At 66.0% G+C, this 15,969-nt stretch overlaps 1 protein-coding gene across 2 annotated transcripts; it reads left to right on the top strand.

Annotated features, from left to right (window-relative positions):
- Positions 1-73: 73 nt before the first annotated feature.
- Positions 74-11,670, top strand: GUCD1 (guanylyl cyclase domain containing 1). 2 transcript variants are annotated; one of them, XM_079762294.1, is made up of 6 exons: positions 74-282; positions 5,211-5,295; positions 5,989-6,154; positions 7,398-7,489; positions 9,011-9,252; positions 9,851-11,670. In XM_079762294.1, the coding sequence occupies exons 1-6, from the start codon at positions 240-242 to the stop codon at positions 9,943-9,945; spliced, it is 723 nt and encodes a 240-aa protein (XP_079618420.1). In that variant the 5' UTR covers positions 74-239; the 3' UTR covers positions 9,946-11,670. The 2 variants fall into 2 exon arrangements, with proteins under 2 accessions (XP_079618420.1, XP_079618421.1); XM_079762295.1 differs by having other exon boundaries at positions 77-282; positions 9,854-11,669.
- The last annotated feature ends 4,299 nt before the right edge of the window (positions 11,671-15,969 follow it).

Raw genomic sequence — 15,969 nt, 5'->3', positions numbered from 1 at the left:
CCGGAGAAGGGAAAGGGGGGCCCAGGGAAGGGGCGGGGCGTAGGGAAGGGGCGGAGTCCCCGGCTCCAAGGCCTGGAAGGAGCCGGGGCGGGGCTGGGGGCGGTGCAGCCGCCGCCTCCCCTTCTCCCCTCCGCGTTGGCGGCGGCGACGGAGGAACCCGACACACACCGGCCCCGCTCCCGCCCCAGCCAAAGCCGAAGCTGCCGCCGGGGCCATGGGCGCCCCGCGCCGCCCGGGTCATGAGAACGGAGGCGGAGGCTGCGGGGCCGTCGCTGGAGCCCGGTTAGTGCCTCTCCGAGGGCCCAGCCCTCACCCCCCGGGGAACGCGGGGAACCCCGTCCTAGCGCGGGGCCGGGTCTGGCCGCGCGACCTTGGGCTGACCGTCGCCTCCCGGGGAGCGATAGAGCCTGGAGCAAAGCCTGGCCAGGTGTGCACGGCTGCCTCGGCCCCACCGCCTGGCCGCGGTCACGGGGGCATTCCTGATCCTCGCAGGGCTGGGCCGCCCGCAGCTCCGATGGCGATCCTGGTGGGAGGGCCCCCCCGGGTTGTGAGGCAGGGGCGCCCCCTTCCCCCAAAGCGCAAGGTCCTGCTGGAGCCGCCTTGGGAGGTCCTGACCCCTGGGGGGCCCGAGGCCTAGGAGCACCAGGAACTGCTGAGAGCGCGGAGCACGCAGGCCCCCCCCCCCCCCCCCCCGGGCCTCCCAGACGCAGCGGTTTGTGTGCACAGCCCTGCACCTCTGCTTCCGTCTGCCCCAGGGTGGCCTGGGTGCCTCTGGGGCGGACACTCGGCGCCCTGTCTCAGCGTGCCTCTCCCAGGAGGGAAGGGGAGAAGTAGCGACCTGCTCAGGGCCGGTACAGAAACCAGCTCGTGGGAAGGTCAAGAGCACGTGGGACCTTGGTGTCCCCCCAGGGCGTGGTGTCAGCAGGGAGTCGGGGCCGATGCTGTCCTGGGATTTGCATCCTGCTCCTCCAGCCCTGTGATCTTGGACCAGGCCCTGGCCTTTACGAGCGGCAGGGGAGGGATGGCTCACCTTCAGGGCGAGCGTCCCCTGAGCAGGCGCTGTGCGGAGTTGAGAACATTCAGTGCCTCGTTAATCCTCGCAGCCACCCCGGACGCAGGCACCCTTGTTATTTTCACTTACAGATGAGCTGACCGAGGCGCTCAGTGCTCAGGGTCAGTGAGCTGCTCTCCTTCCTTGGTGACAGCGGCCAACTGGAGCCAGCAGGGCCTTCTAGGCAGACCCTAGCTCTCAGGTGGGACAGCTAGCAGCGGCTTTGGGCTCGGAAGGTCTCGCCTACCCTTATCATCCCCCACAGGAGTCTCTCTGGGTCCCTATGGGCGGACCTGCTGGTGCCAAGACTGGGATCAGCCACGTGGGGACGTGTAGCTCTGCGGGGCCTCGGGATCAAGGGGCCCCAAGGACCAGGGCAAGAAGGGAAGGGACAGCAGAGTCCAGAGCAGCTGTTCTGAGCACGGACACACTCCAAGCCCAGCCGAAGGTGGCCCCGCTGGTCGGTGCCGGCGCCCAGCCCACAGAGCAAGGAGGGAGCCGTGCGCAGGGCTGCGGTCTGGAAGCCTGGGCGTGGGGTGTGGGCATTGCAGTGGCAGGTAGGCTCGGGGCATCTCAAGGGATCAGGCCTTTCACTCACCAAGCGTGTCTGGGTGCCTGCTCTGGGCTGAGGGCCACCTTGTCCCCACCTGCCAGTGAGGTATCGCCCATCTGTCCGGTGGGGATACCACCTCAAATACTCCGTATTGAGGGGCTCAGGGAGGAAAAGGGACCAGAGCATTTGGACATTTAGAGATGGGAGACAGCATTCCAGACTAAGGGATATACAAGAGCAAAGTCTGGGAAGTAAACAGCCTGTGGAGAGAAAAACAAAAAGGCAGTTTAAGGTCACAGGGAGGGGTTCTTGACTAGGGAGGCACGCCTCCCTGAGGGGACAACACCCTGTACCGAACTCCCTCCACTCGGCCCGGCAGGGAGTTATTTTAGAACTAGAGGCCCGGTGCACGAATTTCGTGGGTGGGGTCCAGCTGGCCCACTCCGATGGGGGGGAGTGAGGGGGGACCAGGGGTGGGACAGTCGAGGGGAGGGGCCACAGGGGGTTGGCCAGCCAGCTCTGCCCCCTGGTTGAACTCCCAGTCGAACTCCCAGTCGAGGGAGGGGACAATTTGCATATTAGCCTTTTATTTTATAGGATATGAATCCTCGGACTCTTAGTCACTATAGTGTCCCTAGAGCCTAGCACACAATGGCTGCTTAATAATGTTTATTGTAGGTAGGCGAGACCTTCCGAGCCCAACAAACAAATGAGTTACTAAGCATCAGACACCAGGCACTGGGAATAACAGTGAACAAGATTAGCAAATTCTCTGCCCTCAGGAAGCTGGTAGTCTAGTGGAGACAGAGTAACTTTATTGTCGTGGTTGTTATTTTGTTACTTTTTGCTAAATGCTGTGAAGGAGGGCTCCCTTCCCCCAAGAGCGTAGTCAGAAAAAGCCTCTCAGCGGAGGACACTGTGACCTGAAGGACAGGAAGGGCCAGTCTTGAGAACAGCAAGGGAAAGAGAGTTCAAGACAGACAGAGCTACCTGTGCAAAGGCCCTGGGGTGGAGTGAAGCTCGATGGGTTTCCAGGGTAACGGGAACGGGGTGAGTGAAGGGAGAGGGCCAAGGTGAGGCTGGTGGGGCTCAGGTGGGCAGGGCCCTGCGGGCTCTGGTAAGGGGTGAGAAGTTGATTTTGAGAGCAATGGGGAGCTGTGGAGGGGCTCCCTCTGGCTTCTGTGTACAGAGATGGGAGAGATGCTGGGGCTGGAATGTAGGGCAGAGGACCGGCAGGACTAAGCCCTTGGACTGAAGCCGTGGCAGCAGCAGGAGGCGAACGTGCGAAGGCCGTGAATGCAGGGCCAGAGGTGCGGGTTCGGGGAAGCAGGGAGTGAAGGCACGCCAGCCTGGGCGGTGCATCAGGGCCCGCCCGCTGCGGAGGGCAGGGTTCAGGCAGCACCTGAAGGGCTTCCCGCACGTTCTTGCCCCGAGCGCTCAGCACTTGGCAGGCTGGCGCCTCCGATGGCCCGTGCCACGGGGAGGATCAGGCCCAGCGAGGTCAGGCGCCTCCGCCCGCAGGTGGCCTGCGTCGGCCCGTGCCATGCTGCCTTCCCTGCTGCCCGCACCCTTGGAGGGGAGGCGTGAGGGAGAGACCAGGACCATGCAGCCAAGGGGCAGTCACGGTCCCTGCCTCCTGGGAATGCACAACAGCCCTGGGCACAGACAGGCGCCTGCAAGGCCCCCGAGGCACAGGGTGAGCTCGGGCCTGGTGGGCGCGCAGATAAAGGAGGGCGTGGCCCGCTGGGCTCAGGGAAGGCCCCAGACTGATGGTATCTGCTGGGGAGCATCTAGAGCAGGCGCCTGGGACCCCTCCAGGCAAGGGACCGGCAGGGCAGAAGGGCAGGATGGACTCCAGGGCTCACGAGGGGCCCTCCTGGTGGGTGCACGCGTGGGAGCCAGGATCTGGGGGCGCTGCACCCGCTGGTCTTGCGTTCAAGAGAGACCCCGGAGACGCCCGAGGTGAGGACGGGGGCTGGGTTGCCTGTGTGAACAGGTGCCGTGAGTCAGCAGCAGTGGCGCTGGCTGCTGAGGGAGGCACCTCGTTCTTTAGACTGTGAACTTTGTCCAGATCCATGGAACCCCAGCAGGGAGGGCTCCGGAGGCCGGTGCCAGCTCGCCGCCCCCCCCTCCCCAGGGCCTCCGCACGTGCTGTTCCCTCTCCGACTTGTGCTGCTGCTGCTTTTTTTTTTTAATCTCACCCAAGGATATGTTTTCCATTGCTTTCTAGACAGTGGAAGGGAAGAGCAGGGGTTGGCGGAGAGAAAGAGAAACATGGATTTGGTTGCCTTTCACACGCACCCGTACTGGGGCTGAGGTAAAGTGCCCTTGACCTCGAATCACACCCGGGACCCTTCGGTCTGCAAGCCGATGCTCTAACCACTGAGCCACTGGCCAGGACTGCCTTGTGCTGCTTGACTCTCGGCTCCCAGGGCGTACCCTCACCATTTTCTCTCGCCTCCTTTTCCCTGGGGCTTGCTGGTTCTGCTGCCTCCCAGGACAGGGACCTGCCACTGCTGTATCTCCAGTAAACATGCCGGCACTCACTAGGCCAAGCATGTCAAACTCAAAGGCTAACACGGGCCAAATAAACGAGGCATGCGGGCCACGAGTTTGCCATGAAGTCCCCTACTTTGGAGATGGCCAGACTCCGTCCAGCCAGAGGACGTCAGTGGCTCAGCCCACAGTCAGCCGGTGGCCACGCTGGGGCCCGTACACCCTGCCCCGCCTCGCTGCCGGGCCAGGGCCTCCGGAGAGGACGCCCAGTGGAGCATGCCCCACGCACAGTCCCCTTCTCACACACGGTCCTCATACCGTGGTGGCCCTGGGGCTTTGAAGTCAGACAAACCTCCAGGGGCCTCGTGAATTCGGACATGAGTGTGGCTAAGCTGGCCCTGTCGCTGACTTTTCTGAGCGCCCCCAGAAAGAGGGCTCCGAGGAAGGCCTGTGGGCTGTGAGCGCAGAGTCGGGGGCAGGCAGACAGGTCATGTCATGAAGAAGTGACAGCCCTGGCCCCGTGGCTCACTTGGAGCTTCGTCCCACACACCAACAGGTTCCGGGTTCGGTCCCGGTCAGGGCACATACCTACGTCGTAGGTTCAGTCCCACGTACAGGAGGCAACCGATCCATGTTGTTTTTCTCTCAAATGAAAAACAAACAACCTCGGGTGAGGATTAAAAAAAAAAAAGCAGCAAAGGTAGGAGATCGCTCAGTCTCCTGGAGGCCAGGCGAGTCCTCGGGGTGCAGGCCGAGGGGAGGTGTGCAGAGGCCTGGGCCCCAGGCACCGCCTGGCGGGGAAGGTGCTGCTGGGGAGGCCCGTGAGGACACGGGGCGAGGAGGACAGGCTCTGGGGCAGCACAGGAGGCCCTGTCCTAAGAGACGTGGGAACCGCCCGCCGGGGGATGTTGTGTGGGGCTGACCTGCTGTGACTGGTTTTGTTTTGGGGAGACGCTGCTGTGATAAGGAGAGAGGGTCGGGAGGCGGGAAGGCTGCGGGCTGGCCCCTGAGTCGCTCCCGCGGGACATGGGCAGGAGCGATGGCCGTGGTTCCCGGGCGGCAGTGGCGGCGCCGTGCCCGGATCTGTGACCGCCCCGTGTCTCCACGCAGGGGACTTTGTGCAGCTGCCCGTGCCCATCATCCAGCAGCTCTACCACTGGGACTGCGGCCTGGCCTGCTCCAGGATGGTGCTGCGGTGAGTGGCGGGCCGAGGCCTCACCATCCACACCGCCCGGGGCGGCCTGGGTGGGAGGCGGCGTCCACGTGGCCCTCCGTGGTTGGGGCCTGTGGGGGGCCCAGTGCCATCTGCGAAAGCAAACGAGGTGGACCCGGCCTTCCAGGGCTCCTCTCAGAATGCCTGGGGCGCGGGGTGGCGAGGGGAGTCCTCGGGGCCCAGGCCCGGCCCACAGAGTGACCCCGTGGCGGGGACACAGGGCCTCCCCCTCCCCAGCCCCCGGCTCCTGGGAGCCTGTGTGGCCTCACTGGGACTGGGACCATCGGAGCCTGGCTGACCCTAGCCGTCACCTGGAGGAGGGGTTTCAGGCGCTGCGTCCCCCTCACCCATCCTCCATCCGGGAAGTCCAGGCAGGATAGCGTCCAACCAAAGAAGTCTGTGGCCCACGCGCCTCATCGCAGCGGTGAGCTAGTGAGGCCAGAGCGGGCGTACTGCCCAGAGGCACAGCCCCCAGCGGTGCGAGAAGCAGGGTCTAGGCCCTCGACTCCGGGGACAGCGCGGCGTCGGCCGCTTCCGGTGGTGCCCAGGCCGTGTGGGCGGGACAGGAGGCCTTGTGACACAGGACGCAGCCTCTGGGCGTGGGAGCTCTGCCGGGCCGACGGGCCGCAGGGCAGCGTGAGGGCCAGCCGACCTCAGCGGCCCGCCTGCCCGCAGGTACCTGGGCCAGCTGGACGACGGTGAGTTCGAGGGCGCCCTGCAGGAGCTGCGGCTGACCCGCAGCATCTGGACCATCGACCTGGCCTACCTGATGCGCCACTTCGGCGTGCGGCACCGCTTCTGCACCCAGACCCTGGGCGTGGACAAGGGCTACAAAAACCAGGTGAGCCCACAGCGACTCATCACTGAGCTCCTCTCCCCTCCCCCTTCCTCTCTGAAATCAGTAAAATATATTTTAAAGAAAGGAGAAGCAGCCTGGCCTGCCTGGGTCAGGGGTTGAGCGTCGACCTGTGAACCAGGAAGTCGAGGTTCAATTCCTGGTCAGGGCACAGGCCCGGGTTGCAAGCTCGATCCCCAGTGTGGGGCGTGCAGGAGGCCGCCCATCAGTGATTCTCTCTCATCGATCTATCTCTCCCTCTCCTTTCCTCTCTGAAATCAATAAAAAATGTTAAAAAATAAGAACCATGTGAGTGGCCGGCCACCAGCCCTCAGCAGGTTCAGGAGTTGGAAGGCGTGCAGTCAAGGCCTGGACGCCCAGGTGGGCAGAGACCAGGGAGCAGATGTGCTGTGGGCAGGCCTTGGCACCAGTCAGTGCAGGTGACCTTGAGGTGCCTCCTACGCAAAGGGTCTGAGCAGCAAGCTGGTTCCTCCCAGCACCCGCCCCAGAGGGCCCTGCCACTCGCCTTCGCCAGCATGAGCGTCTCCGGCCGCCTTCGCCTCCTTCCCCACTGCCCGCAGCACAGGGCGGCCCAGGGCCTCAGCGCACACGCCCCTCGCCCGGCCACCATCTGCCCATGGTCTCCTCACGGGAGCAGCCGGGTAGTGGGTATTTTGGAAGAAAACCCAAAATTTCTTCTTTCTTTTGAAAAAGAAGGCCGACCGAGGCCGGCCAGTCCACTGGTGCGTTCCCTCCCTGCGAGGCGGGGCAGCCGGGCTCTGAGACTTGGCAGGGCAGCGCCGCTGTGGCCTCTTTGGCAGGAGCGTTGCTGCAGGTGGCCAGGCCGGTCAACCTTACTCTCCCGGAACCTCCCGGACCAGGCAGAGGCTCTCGCGTCTGGTTTGGTCACCATGGCTGCAAGGCAGAGCCAGGGGCCCAAGAACAGGTCACTTTGCCTCCTCCACAGGGGCTCTGGCCCCTTAAAACGCTGTAAAGCCAAGTGCGTCCCATGGGCCTCCCCTGGCGGAGCGGAGCGGGGCTGGGCTCAGACTCCTGCCCATGCGCACCAGGGCTGACTGACCTCCCTCGGAGCCGCTCAGCCCGCTGCCCACTCGTCTCCTGAGCATCGTCTCCACGCCCGTGTGGTCTCCGCACGCCTGCCCACGCCGCCTGTGCCCTCTGCCTCCTCACGTGCTCTGTCCGAGGGGCTGCGGAGCCGGGCGCCCTCAGCCTGTCCCTCTCTCTGCAGTCCTTCTACAGGAAGCACTTCGACACCGAGGAGACGCGGGTCAACCAGCTGTTCGCACAGGCCCAGGCCTGCAAGGTGCTGGTGGAGAAATGGTGAGCCTCCCCGCCTCGCGCACCTGTCACCGTGGACTTGCCTGGGGGAGGCCTCAGGATGGGGTGAGAAAGGCTAGGGCGTGGGGAGTCAGGCAGACTGGGGTGTCCTGCCCGCGTGGCTGTGGGCACTGACTTACCCCCGAGCCTTGGTGTTTTCCTCCATAAGAAGGGGACGGGGGGCGGGGGGGGGGGGGGAAGGGACTACATGATCTGCTGTACACAAACCTCTGCCCGGGGGGCCCTGAGCAGGGGCTGGAGGTGCAGGTGAGCAAGGCAGACACTAGCCAGCCCTTGGGTGACTCCCAGGACGGTGGCCTGGACAGACCATGGTACCCCGAGGGCAGGGCGGACAGCCCAGCGAGGGGGGGCCTGGCTCCCAGCTCTCCCCACATCCCCGTGACCTTACCCGGGCTCCCCTTCCCATCTGTGCGGGGAGGGGCTAGGCAGACCCTGGGAGGCCCTCGCCCAGACGTGAGCGCCGATTCCAGGCTCGCTGCGGGCTCCGCGCTCGGCCGGTGGCTCAGTCCCAGCGGCCTCTCCCAGACCCTCTTCCCAGTCCCGTCCTCTCCATTCCCGTGTCCGTTATGAACGGGATGTGGCCGCACTCCGGGCCATCTGGGAGGCGGGGGGGTCTCCACCTCAGGCCCTGGAGAGGCGGCACGTGCTGCCCTGGTGGGAAGGTGCTGACCGGGCAGGCGCCGTCCTGCGTGGGAGGTGCTGTCCGCGGCCCTGGGGTGAGGAAGCAGGACGGGAACACCGGGGAGAGCCGCCCAGTCCCCCGGGCACCGTGGCCGGGCTGTGCTGGGCCCTGACCTCTCACACAGCCGTCCCTCCGCCCGCCTTCCCGAGGCCAGCGGCCCACTCCGGGACCGGCCTGGGGCGCAGCAGGGGTTCGTTTCAAATGGGAAAATGACGTGCTTCCGGGCGGAGGCAGCAACCAAACTGCCACGGGACGTGGCCGTGGGCTGGGCCCGGCCGCCGCTCCTCTCCTGGTTCCCATGGGGACGTGCCCTCGGGCACCGCGTGGGGCGCTGGCTCTGCGGCCCGGGCCTGGGGTGCTGCGGACACAGCACTGCTGCCGCCAGGAGCCTGGGGGCGAGAGAGGCAGCCCCTCAGAAGGGGTGGGGTCGGACCTGGCAGCGCCGTGCTGGGCTCCGAGTGGGGGCTTCCGCTAGGCCGACCGTCCCCACGTGAACCCCACGAGTTGGGGAAAGGGCCAGTGGAGGCGCTGGGCGCCAGAGACTCGCTCCGTCCAGGAGGGTCCCGGGCGCGGCTCCACTCGCCCTCGGCGGGCGGGCGCTCGTCTGGGCCTGACCCCACCCCGTGAAGGCCCGATGGGCCGGCTTGTTCTTGGGCACACGCAGAGCCCCTCCAGGTCCTGCCCTTGGCCTTGGGCTGAGCCTGGGCCCCAGTAACAAAGCAGGGCGCTCGGGAGGGAGAGGAGCCTGTCCCCAGGCCGGGTGACGGGTCTCCTGGAGAGGGGGCGCCGGCCGGTGACGCTGACCCCCGCCCCGCCCGCAGCACGGTGAGCGTGCAGGACATCCAGGCGCACCTGGCGCAGGGCCACGTGGCCATCGTGCTGGTGAACTCGGGGGCGCTGCACTGCGAGCTCTGCTCCAGCCCCGCCAAGTACTGCTGCTTCGCCCCCCGCGGCCACCGCTGCTTCTGCCGCGCCCCCGACTACCAGGGCCACTTCATCGTGCTGCGCGGCTACAGCCGGGCCACCGGCTCCATCTTCTACAACAACCCGGCCTACGCCGACCGTGAGTGGGGGGGGGGGCGGCGGGCGGGGCAACTGCGTTCACGGCCCGTAGCCTGGACCCGCAACTCCCTCCCGTCCAACCCGGGGGGCCAAGGCCTCCCTCCCCGCCTCCTCCCCCTTCCCCCCCGCCGCCCCGCTCCTCCTGGGCCCTGTCCTCTGTGCCACCCCGCACGCCTGGCCGTCTCCCTCCCACGCCGCCAGCCTCCACCGCTGCCCAGAGCCCTGCCAGCGGCTCCTGCTGCACAGACTGCAGTTCTCCCCCACCCCCAGCCCCGACGGGACGTCAGAGTCTGCCCAGCCCTTCTGAGCACCCGGCCCGGCTCCCCACTGCGCTGGGCAGGAAGGGCCGCCCTGGCTCACAGACGTGCCCGTTGCTGCCCTCTCTGGGCCTCACGTATCTGCTGACCCGGGCAGGGGGCAGGGGCAGCTCCCTAGGCCACAGTAGCAAGGGGGGCTTCCGGGTGGGAGACTTGTGTGCAAGGAGTGACGGGGGGGGGGGCGCGCACAGCAGCCCTCCCCGTTCCCCAGGTGCCGGGAGCAGATGACCTGCCCTCACACCCTCCCTCTCCCCCCGCTGACCGGCCTGCCTCGCCTCCCAGCAGGGATGTGCAGCACCAGCATCAGCAACTTCGAGGAGGCCAGGACCAGCTACGGCACGGACGAGGACATCCTCTTTGTCTACGTGGACAGCTGACAGCGGGGCGGGGCGCCAGGCCCGCAGACCCCGCCCAGGAGGCCCTGCCCAGCCGGGCCCACTCAGGAGGCCTCCCCGGCCCCGGTTGCTGGGGCCGCAGCCCATGTGACAAAGCCCCAGGGGATTCTGGGAGGTCACCGCACACCTGATTCATCCACCAGTGGTGAGTGCCGTCATGCCACTCACCCCGCACACCTACTGGGTGCTGGAGGCACCCCCAGAGCTGAGCAGAGCCCCCCAGGACCCCAGCCTGACTTGGACCGCCCCGGGGCACCCAGCTCCGAGGGTGCCCTTGCGGCCTGCAAGCCAGCCCGGGCTGGGGGAGCCGCCTGGGCCCGTCTCCCCTCAGACCTGGGGACCCAGCCCCCGAGAGGTTGCTTGTCAGGACAGCATGTGTGTGTGGAGACCAGCTGACCCCCCTCGCTGGGAGCTGCCCTCCCCTTCTCCCTGGGGGGGCTGCAGCCCCAGTCCCATGGCTGGTGGTGCCTGGGAGGGCTGGGCCTTGGGCAGAAAGGACCCTGCGCCCCCAGCCCTGCAGGTGCCCGAGCTCTGTGGGTGGGGCGGGCCCACAGAGCTGAGTGTGCTCAGCTCCTGCCGCTGGCCTGCTCCCAACAGCGGGCCGTCCTCTGAGAACGGGGAGCCCCAAGTCTTGCAGGGCTGGGTGCTGGGCGCCAGGACAGGCTGCGGCCTCCCCCCACTCTGGAGTTCACGCCACGACCTTTGGCACAGAATGCTGGGCCTCCTGCCTGGGTGAGGGGGTGCCGCCGGGTCACACAGCGCGGGCGGCACGGGCTAGAACTGTGGCCTTTCTTTCTTTCTTTGGGGGAGGGGGCGGGCTCTTTGAGATTTACGTTTTCACTTCCGGGGGTGAGACTCACCCTGGAGATGCTAATCGTGAGACTGCAGGTACTTGGAACACGGACACCTCTCCCTGGGCAGATGCGCCGGTCAGGTCCCTCCCTCCGAGAGGAGGCCCCGCTGCCGCTGCAGGGCCCTCGCCCGCAGGCAGACCCGCTTGGCCTGGGAGCGTTTGCCCGGACACTGACGGGTGAGCTGGGTTTGAACCCAGGTCTGCACCTGAGAAATAAGGGAAGTGGATCCTGCCCACAGGGGCTGGGGGCACCCCCACCCCCAGGGGCTGCCTCTGGCGAGGGGGCAGGGGTGCCTACAGCCCCGCTCTGCACCCCTGCGTCTTTGTCTCCCGGTGCCCAAGGCTGCTCCCCGCCCTGGACGGCATCTGCCCCACCCGCCAGCTGCCCTCCCCACTGGGCCCCGCTTTAGGGCTGGCAGACTCACCAGCTCGCTCCTCAGCACCAGCCGAGGCCTTGGCCGAGGGAGGTGCCGCCCGGGGGACGGCTGGTGTGGTCTTCGGACTGGTCTGTTGCCTTAGCGCTCCGGGGCCCGGGGAGCCTGGCTCCATGCCCAGGACACCACGTGTGCGGTGGGCGTCTCGGGAGGGTCTGGGGAAACTGGCGAGGACAGAGGCATCGTGGGAAACGGGCAGTGCCGCTCTCAGGGCGGCGGAGGGAGGGAGGGAGGCGGGCGCGTGCTGGCGGGCGAGCAGTCTCTGTGAGAGGGCACCGCGCCTCCGTCCATCGTGTGACACCTAGAAGTGCTCGGGCCCTGGCGTGGAGGATGGCTTCTCGGGAGCACAGGGCAGGGGTCTCCTGTCTGGGAGGTCGCGCAGGGAGAGCTGCCTGCCCCGAGGGCCGTCTTCCCAGGGAAGTGGGGGGGTGGGGGTGGGGTGGGATGTGAACCACGTGCCGTTGTGCAATGAGGAATCATGAAGAAGGCCGAGAAGAGGCCCGTCTGCCTACAGACCGACCCCGTCCACAGCTGGGGTCCAGCACGGCCCCCAGCGCCACGGGGACAGGTGGCTCTGTCCACTCCAGCCACGTGGGGACAGAAGGGACCTTTTGCATTGCGGGGGTTTTATACATAAATCTATTTTGTCTGTAACGAGCCATTCTCAATAAACGTTTCTCACTGCAGCGTGGCTGCCCCTGGCCCGCCTCGTGGATTCTGTGTCCGCGGGCGTCACGTGGGAGCCCAGGTCCCTGACCTGCCATCCGGGTGTTGCTGGGCCTGCGTCCCTCCTGATGCTGTGAAGGCCCGGGCGGGCCGAGCTGGGCGGAAGGGCCTCGGGTCTCAGCTGGCCGAGGTTCCTGGAGGGCATGCGGGACAGGAAGCCTTGGAGAGGCGGGGCCTGGGGGGGGACCCACAGGAGGGGACTCAGCCCTCAGACCCTCCACCCCGACCGGCAGCTCCCTCACCTGCTGGCTGCTGGTCCTTCTGGTCTCATTCGTAAGAATTCCACTGACAAGGGCGGTGGCCGGGGCCTGCGTCGCCTCACCTCAGGCTGCCCGGCCGGGCTGGGCTGGAACCGGACGCGCTGCCACACGGGAGGCGAGTGGCCGTGTGCACTGGCTCAGAGCCCTCCCTTCCCTTCCAGGGCCCCGGACCTCCCTCGCTCTACCCCCGCCTCAGCTGCTTTGGGAAAAGGGGTCAGGGATCAAGGGGGCCCAAGGCCACATGCACCTGAGTGTTCGGGGGGACGTTGGGGATGGGAGGGACTCAGACTCATGGCTCTGCTGGGTGAGTTCCCAAGTCACCGTCGGCTCCATTCTAAAAGGGGGGCGCACATTCAACCAACGGGGTACGGACTTTCACAGCCGGGAGAACCAGCCAGGGACCTGCCCTTTGGCCCAGGAACTGTCTGCACCCGAGTGTGTTACAGACCCGTGCTGTCTTCCCAGCCAGGTGCCAGAGGGGCTGCGCCCGTCAGGAAGGCCCGCACACGTTCCAGTGCGCGTGGGTGTCCCTGCGTTCGCTCCCTGTGGGGAGGTTAGGGTTTAGCACGTCCTTTCGCCCTGCGGCGTCCCAAGCTTGCACTGCGTAGGTGACGTCGCCTTGGTGGCCAGTCCGAATCCTCGGCCCCCGGTGCTGACAGCAGTGTGTGCCCCCTCCCGCAGCAGGGGCACGGCCAGACCCACGGTGTGCCATCTCCCGGCAGCCACGGGGTCTGCTCCTGCCTCCCTCCGCTCCCCAGGAGGAGGCCTGGCACCCGCCTGGGGTCTGGGAGCAGAGGCAGCATGGCCTCACCGGGGCATCCTGCTGGGTCCTTTCAGATCGGCTCGCCCGCAGGCCGGCACCCCCCGAGCAGGACCCAACCGCAGCCGGCCCGGGAGCTGCCCAGCGAGCTGTGGGCCACTCTTGCCCTTTGGGGCCCACCATCCCATGGCCCCTGAAGCCATGCATGTCTCTGTGGCTGATGCCCGAGCCACCGGGGGCCTCTGGCAAAGGGCAGCAGACTGCACCGAGGTGCCCCTGGAGTTCCGGACGCCCTGTTCCTGCCAGTCACCAGCTGCGCCCCTTGGGAAAGGCTTACCGCTGGGCTCGTGTTGGAACTGAGCACCTAACATGAAAGCCTGGCTCGTGCGAGGAAAATGGTACATTGGAGATTAGAGAACAGCTGGCCGGGCTCAGGCAACACCTCAGCCCCCCCCCCCCCCGCCCCCCCCCCCCCGCCGGAATACCTGGGCCTGGTTCTGATGGGCCAACTACATGGGAAGCTGTGGGTCCCTGGGTGGGTGCTGTTCACCCTCAGCGGCTCCGCCCAGAACTGAAACCGGGTGCGTCTCCCTCGGTAGGTGGCGCTCGAGGGCAGCCTCGCAGCCCTGGCCGGTGTCCCCTGGGAAACCGGGGCGTTTCCACAGACTCTTGGGCTGCGGCCAATGGCCTCGTTTCTCGGGCTGCCGTTTAGAAAACCTCAAGCCCGCAGATGAAAGACGCCCCTCTCGGGCCAGGCCCGCGGGCGGCGGAAACCAGTTGTGGCTGCGATGACCTGGCTGGCTGGCTCCTGTCCGATGCCCAGAGAGCCAGACCAATGGGACGAGGCTGCTGACTGCACCCCGGCGCCCCCCCCCCCCCCGCATTGCCACCTGGGTCCTTGTGCTGGGCCTGGGCACCCCCACTGTGGACCGAGCTCAACGGAAAACTGTTCCCGCGGCAGAGGGCGCGCCCCCGCCTGCTCAGGGCAGGTTAAGGCCATCGCGCCCTCACACCCTCACAGCACACTGGGGGTGGGGGGGGGCGGGGACTGGCGGCGCCCCCCACTGCGGACACTTTTCCCGGTCAGTCAGCCAGCGCCCGGCCCATCCTTGTGGCCCTGGAAATGAACCTGCGTGCTGCCTTGGGCTTGCTGGCCGTTGGTGGGCGTGTACCCCCCCCCCCCCACAGTGGCGGCCAGTCGAGGTGTCGGCCACCCGCAGGCACCTGGGTGGCTCGGCGCTGCAATGCCTCCCCAGCAACCAGCTCCGGAAGGTTTCCGCTCCCTCCCCCGCTCCCGTCCGGTCCTCACGCTGTTGTGCAGAGGGGTCACTGCGGCGGCTGGCAGTAAGGAGGTCACGGGGACCTGTTTTGGTGCCTGGGGATTCCGACCTGACTGCTCCTGGGCATTTGCCGCTTCCTCTCCCCTCAGAGCAGCGCCGGGCCGGCCTGGCTCGCATGTGGTTCCAGGGCCGGCAGCCCGGCCGAAAGAGGACCTGGAAATTCACTTGATTCCGGGCCAGCCACGTGCGTTCTCGTGTTGGACGGACAGGGTCTTAGATGATACAGTGACCACCTGAGTGAGTACATTGCTCGCTGAGACCCCGTGGCAGCCCAGATGGGACAAAGTGGGGAACATAATGGGGCCCCCGTGCATTCGATAAAAAGGCCCTTGCCCTGACCGGTGTGGCTCAGTGGATAGAGCGTCGGCCTGCAGACGGAAGGGTCCCGGGTTCAATTCCGGTCAAGGGCACATGCCTGGGTTGCGGACTCAATCCCCAGTGGGGGGCGAGCAGGAGGCAGCCGATCCATGATTCTCTCTCATCACTGATGTTTCTATCTCTCCCTCTCCCTCTCCCTTCCTCTTGGAAATCAATAAAAATATGTTTTAAAAAAACATGCCCTTGTTCCCCTTGCAAATGACTCTTCCAAACAAGAGGTTTGGGTTTGAGAAAGGGATGCTGGGAAAATTTAAAAGGGGACGTCTTAGCTACTGGAATTTAGCTGTCCTGATTCTGGAGCGGGAGGAGCGACTTTGGCTTTGATCCCAGGAGACCGGGGGGGGGGCGGGGGGGGGGGGAGATCCTCGTCATTCGTGATGGCGTGCGGGATTTGTCCGGCCTGTCTGGCCGCCCTGAGGGGCAGGGTTGAGGTTAGCACCGCAGGGTGGGCTCGCTGGGCCCTTTGAAGCGCTGTGTGCGACACTGATCCCACGCCGTGAGGCAAACTGACCTGATCTGGCCCAGGCCGGGCTGGTCAGGGGAGAGGCGCACTCCCAGGGAAGTTGCCGGAAGCCGAGATGGTGTAGAAGCGAGGGGTGGGGGGTGTCGGGAGTCACTGCTGTGGGTCTCTCGCATTTGTCAAATGTCGGGGTGACTTGTGGGCTCGGACTGTACACGTGGAGCCGCCCTGGAAGACAGAGCTCGGGCCGCTGCCGAGCAGGCCGTGTTCTTGCAGCCTTGGCGGTGGAGACAGGTCTGTCTGTAGCGCAGAGGGCGGCAGCTAACGTCCAGCGTGCAACGTTCACATCCTCTAAGCTCTTTATCCTTGTCTCTCCCTCTTAACACGCCCCGCTCGGCCTTCCGCGCTTTGTCCAACGGGAATGGCGGCTTGGGGATCGCGGAGGACAATGCCGGCACCCTGGCAGCTGTGATTGCTGTGATGAACTATCCTCGCCCCGACCCCGGGCTGTCCTGCCTTCTGTCAGCGTCCGTGACACTGAGGCTGGCTGACGTGGCAGCGTGCAAACACAACAGCATCGCAGGCTCTCCCCAGTCCTGAACGAGGTGCCCACGCTTCTTAACACAGCGAATCCCATTTCTGAAGACCTGTCCTAAAGAACACAACACACATGACTGCTTAGCCGCGCACATGCTATCGCAGCATCACCCGTGACAGCATGGCTGGATGAAGAAGGAATGAATGACTCCATGTCTAATGAGGAGATAACTAAGTAAGAGCCTGTCGAAGTGCTTA

Source organism: Cnephaeus nilssonii (assembly GCF_951640355.1).
Source record: "Cnephaeus nilssonii genome assembly, chromosome: 22".
NCBI classification, from domain to species: Eukaryota; Metazoa; Chordata; class Mammalia; order Chiroptera; family Vespertilionidae; genus Cnephaeus; species Cnephaeus nilssonii.
The sequence above is the reverse complement of the archived record's forward strand: the minus strand, read 5'-3'. Positions and strand labels throughout refer to the sequence as shown.

What these genes read in the sequence shown, in the direction of transcription:
- GUCD1 (XM_079762294.1), top strand. Translation starts at nt 240, where the DNA reads ATGAGAACGGAGGCGGAGGCTGCGGGGCCGTCGCTGGAGCCCG. An exon ending in AAGGTGCTGGTGGAGAAATG is followed by an intron (nt 7,490 to 9,010) that starts GTGAGCCTCCCC and finishes CCCCGCCCGCAG; the next exon opens with CACGGTGAGCGTGCAGGACA. An exon ending in CAACCCGGCCTACGCCGACC is followed by an intron (nt 9,253 to 9,850) that starts GTGAGTGGGGGG and finishes CTCGCCTCCCAG; the next exon opens with CAGGGATGTGCAGCACCAGC.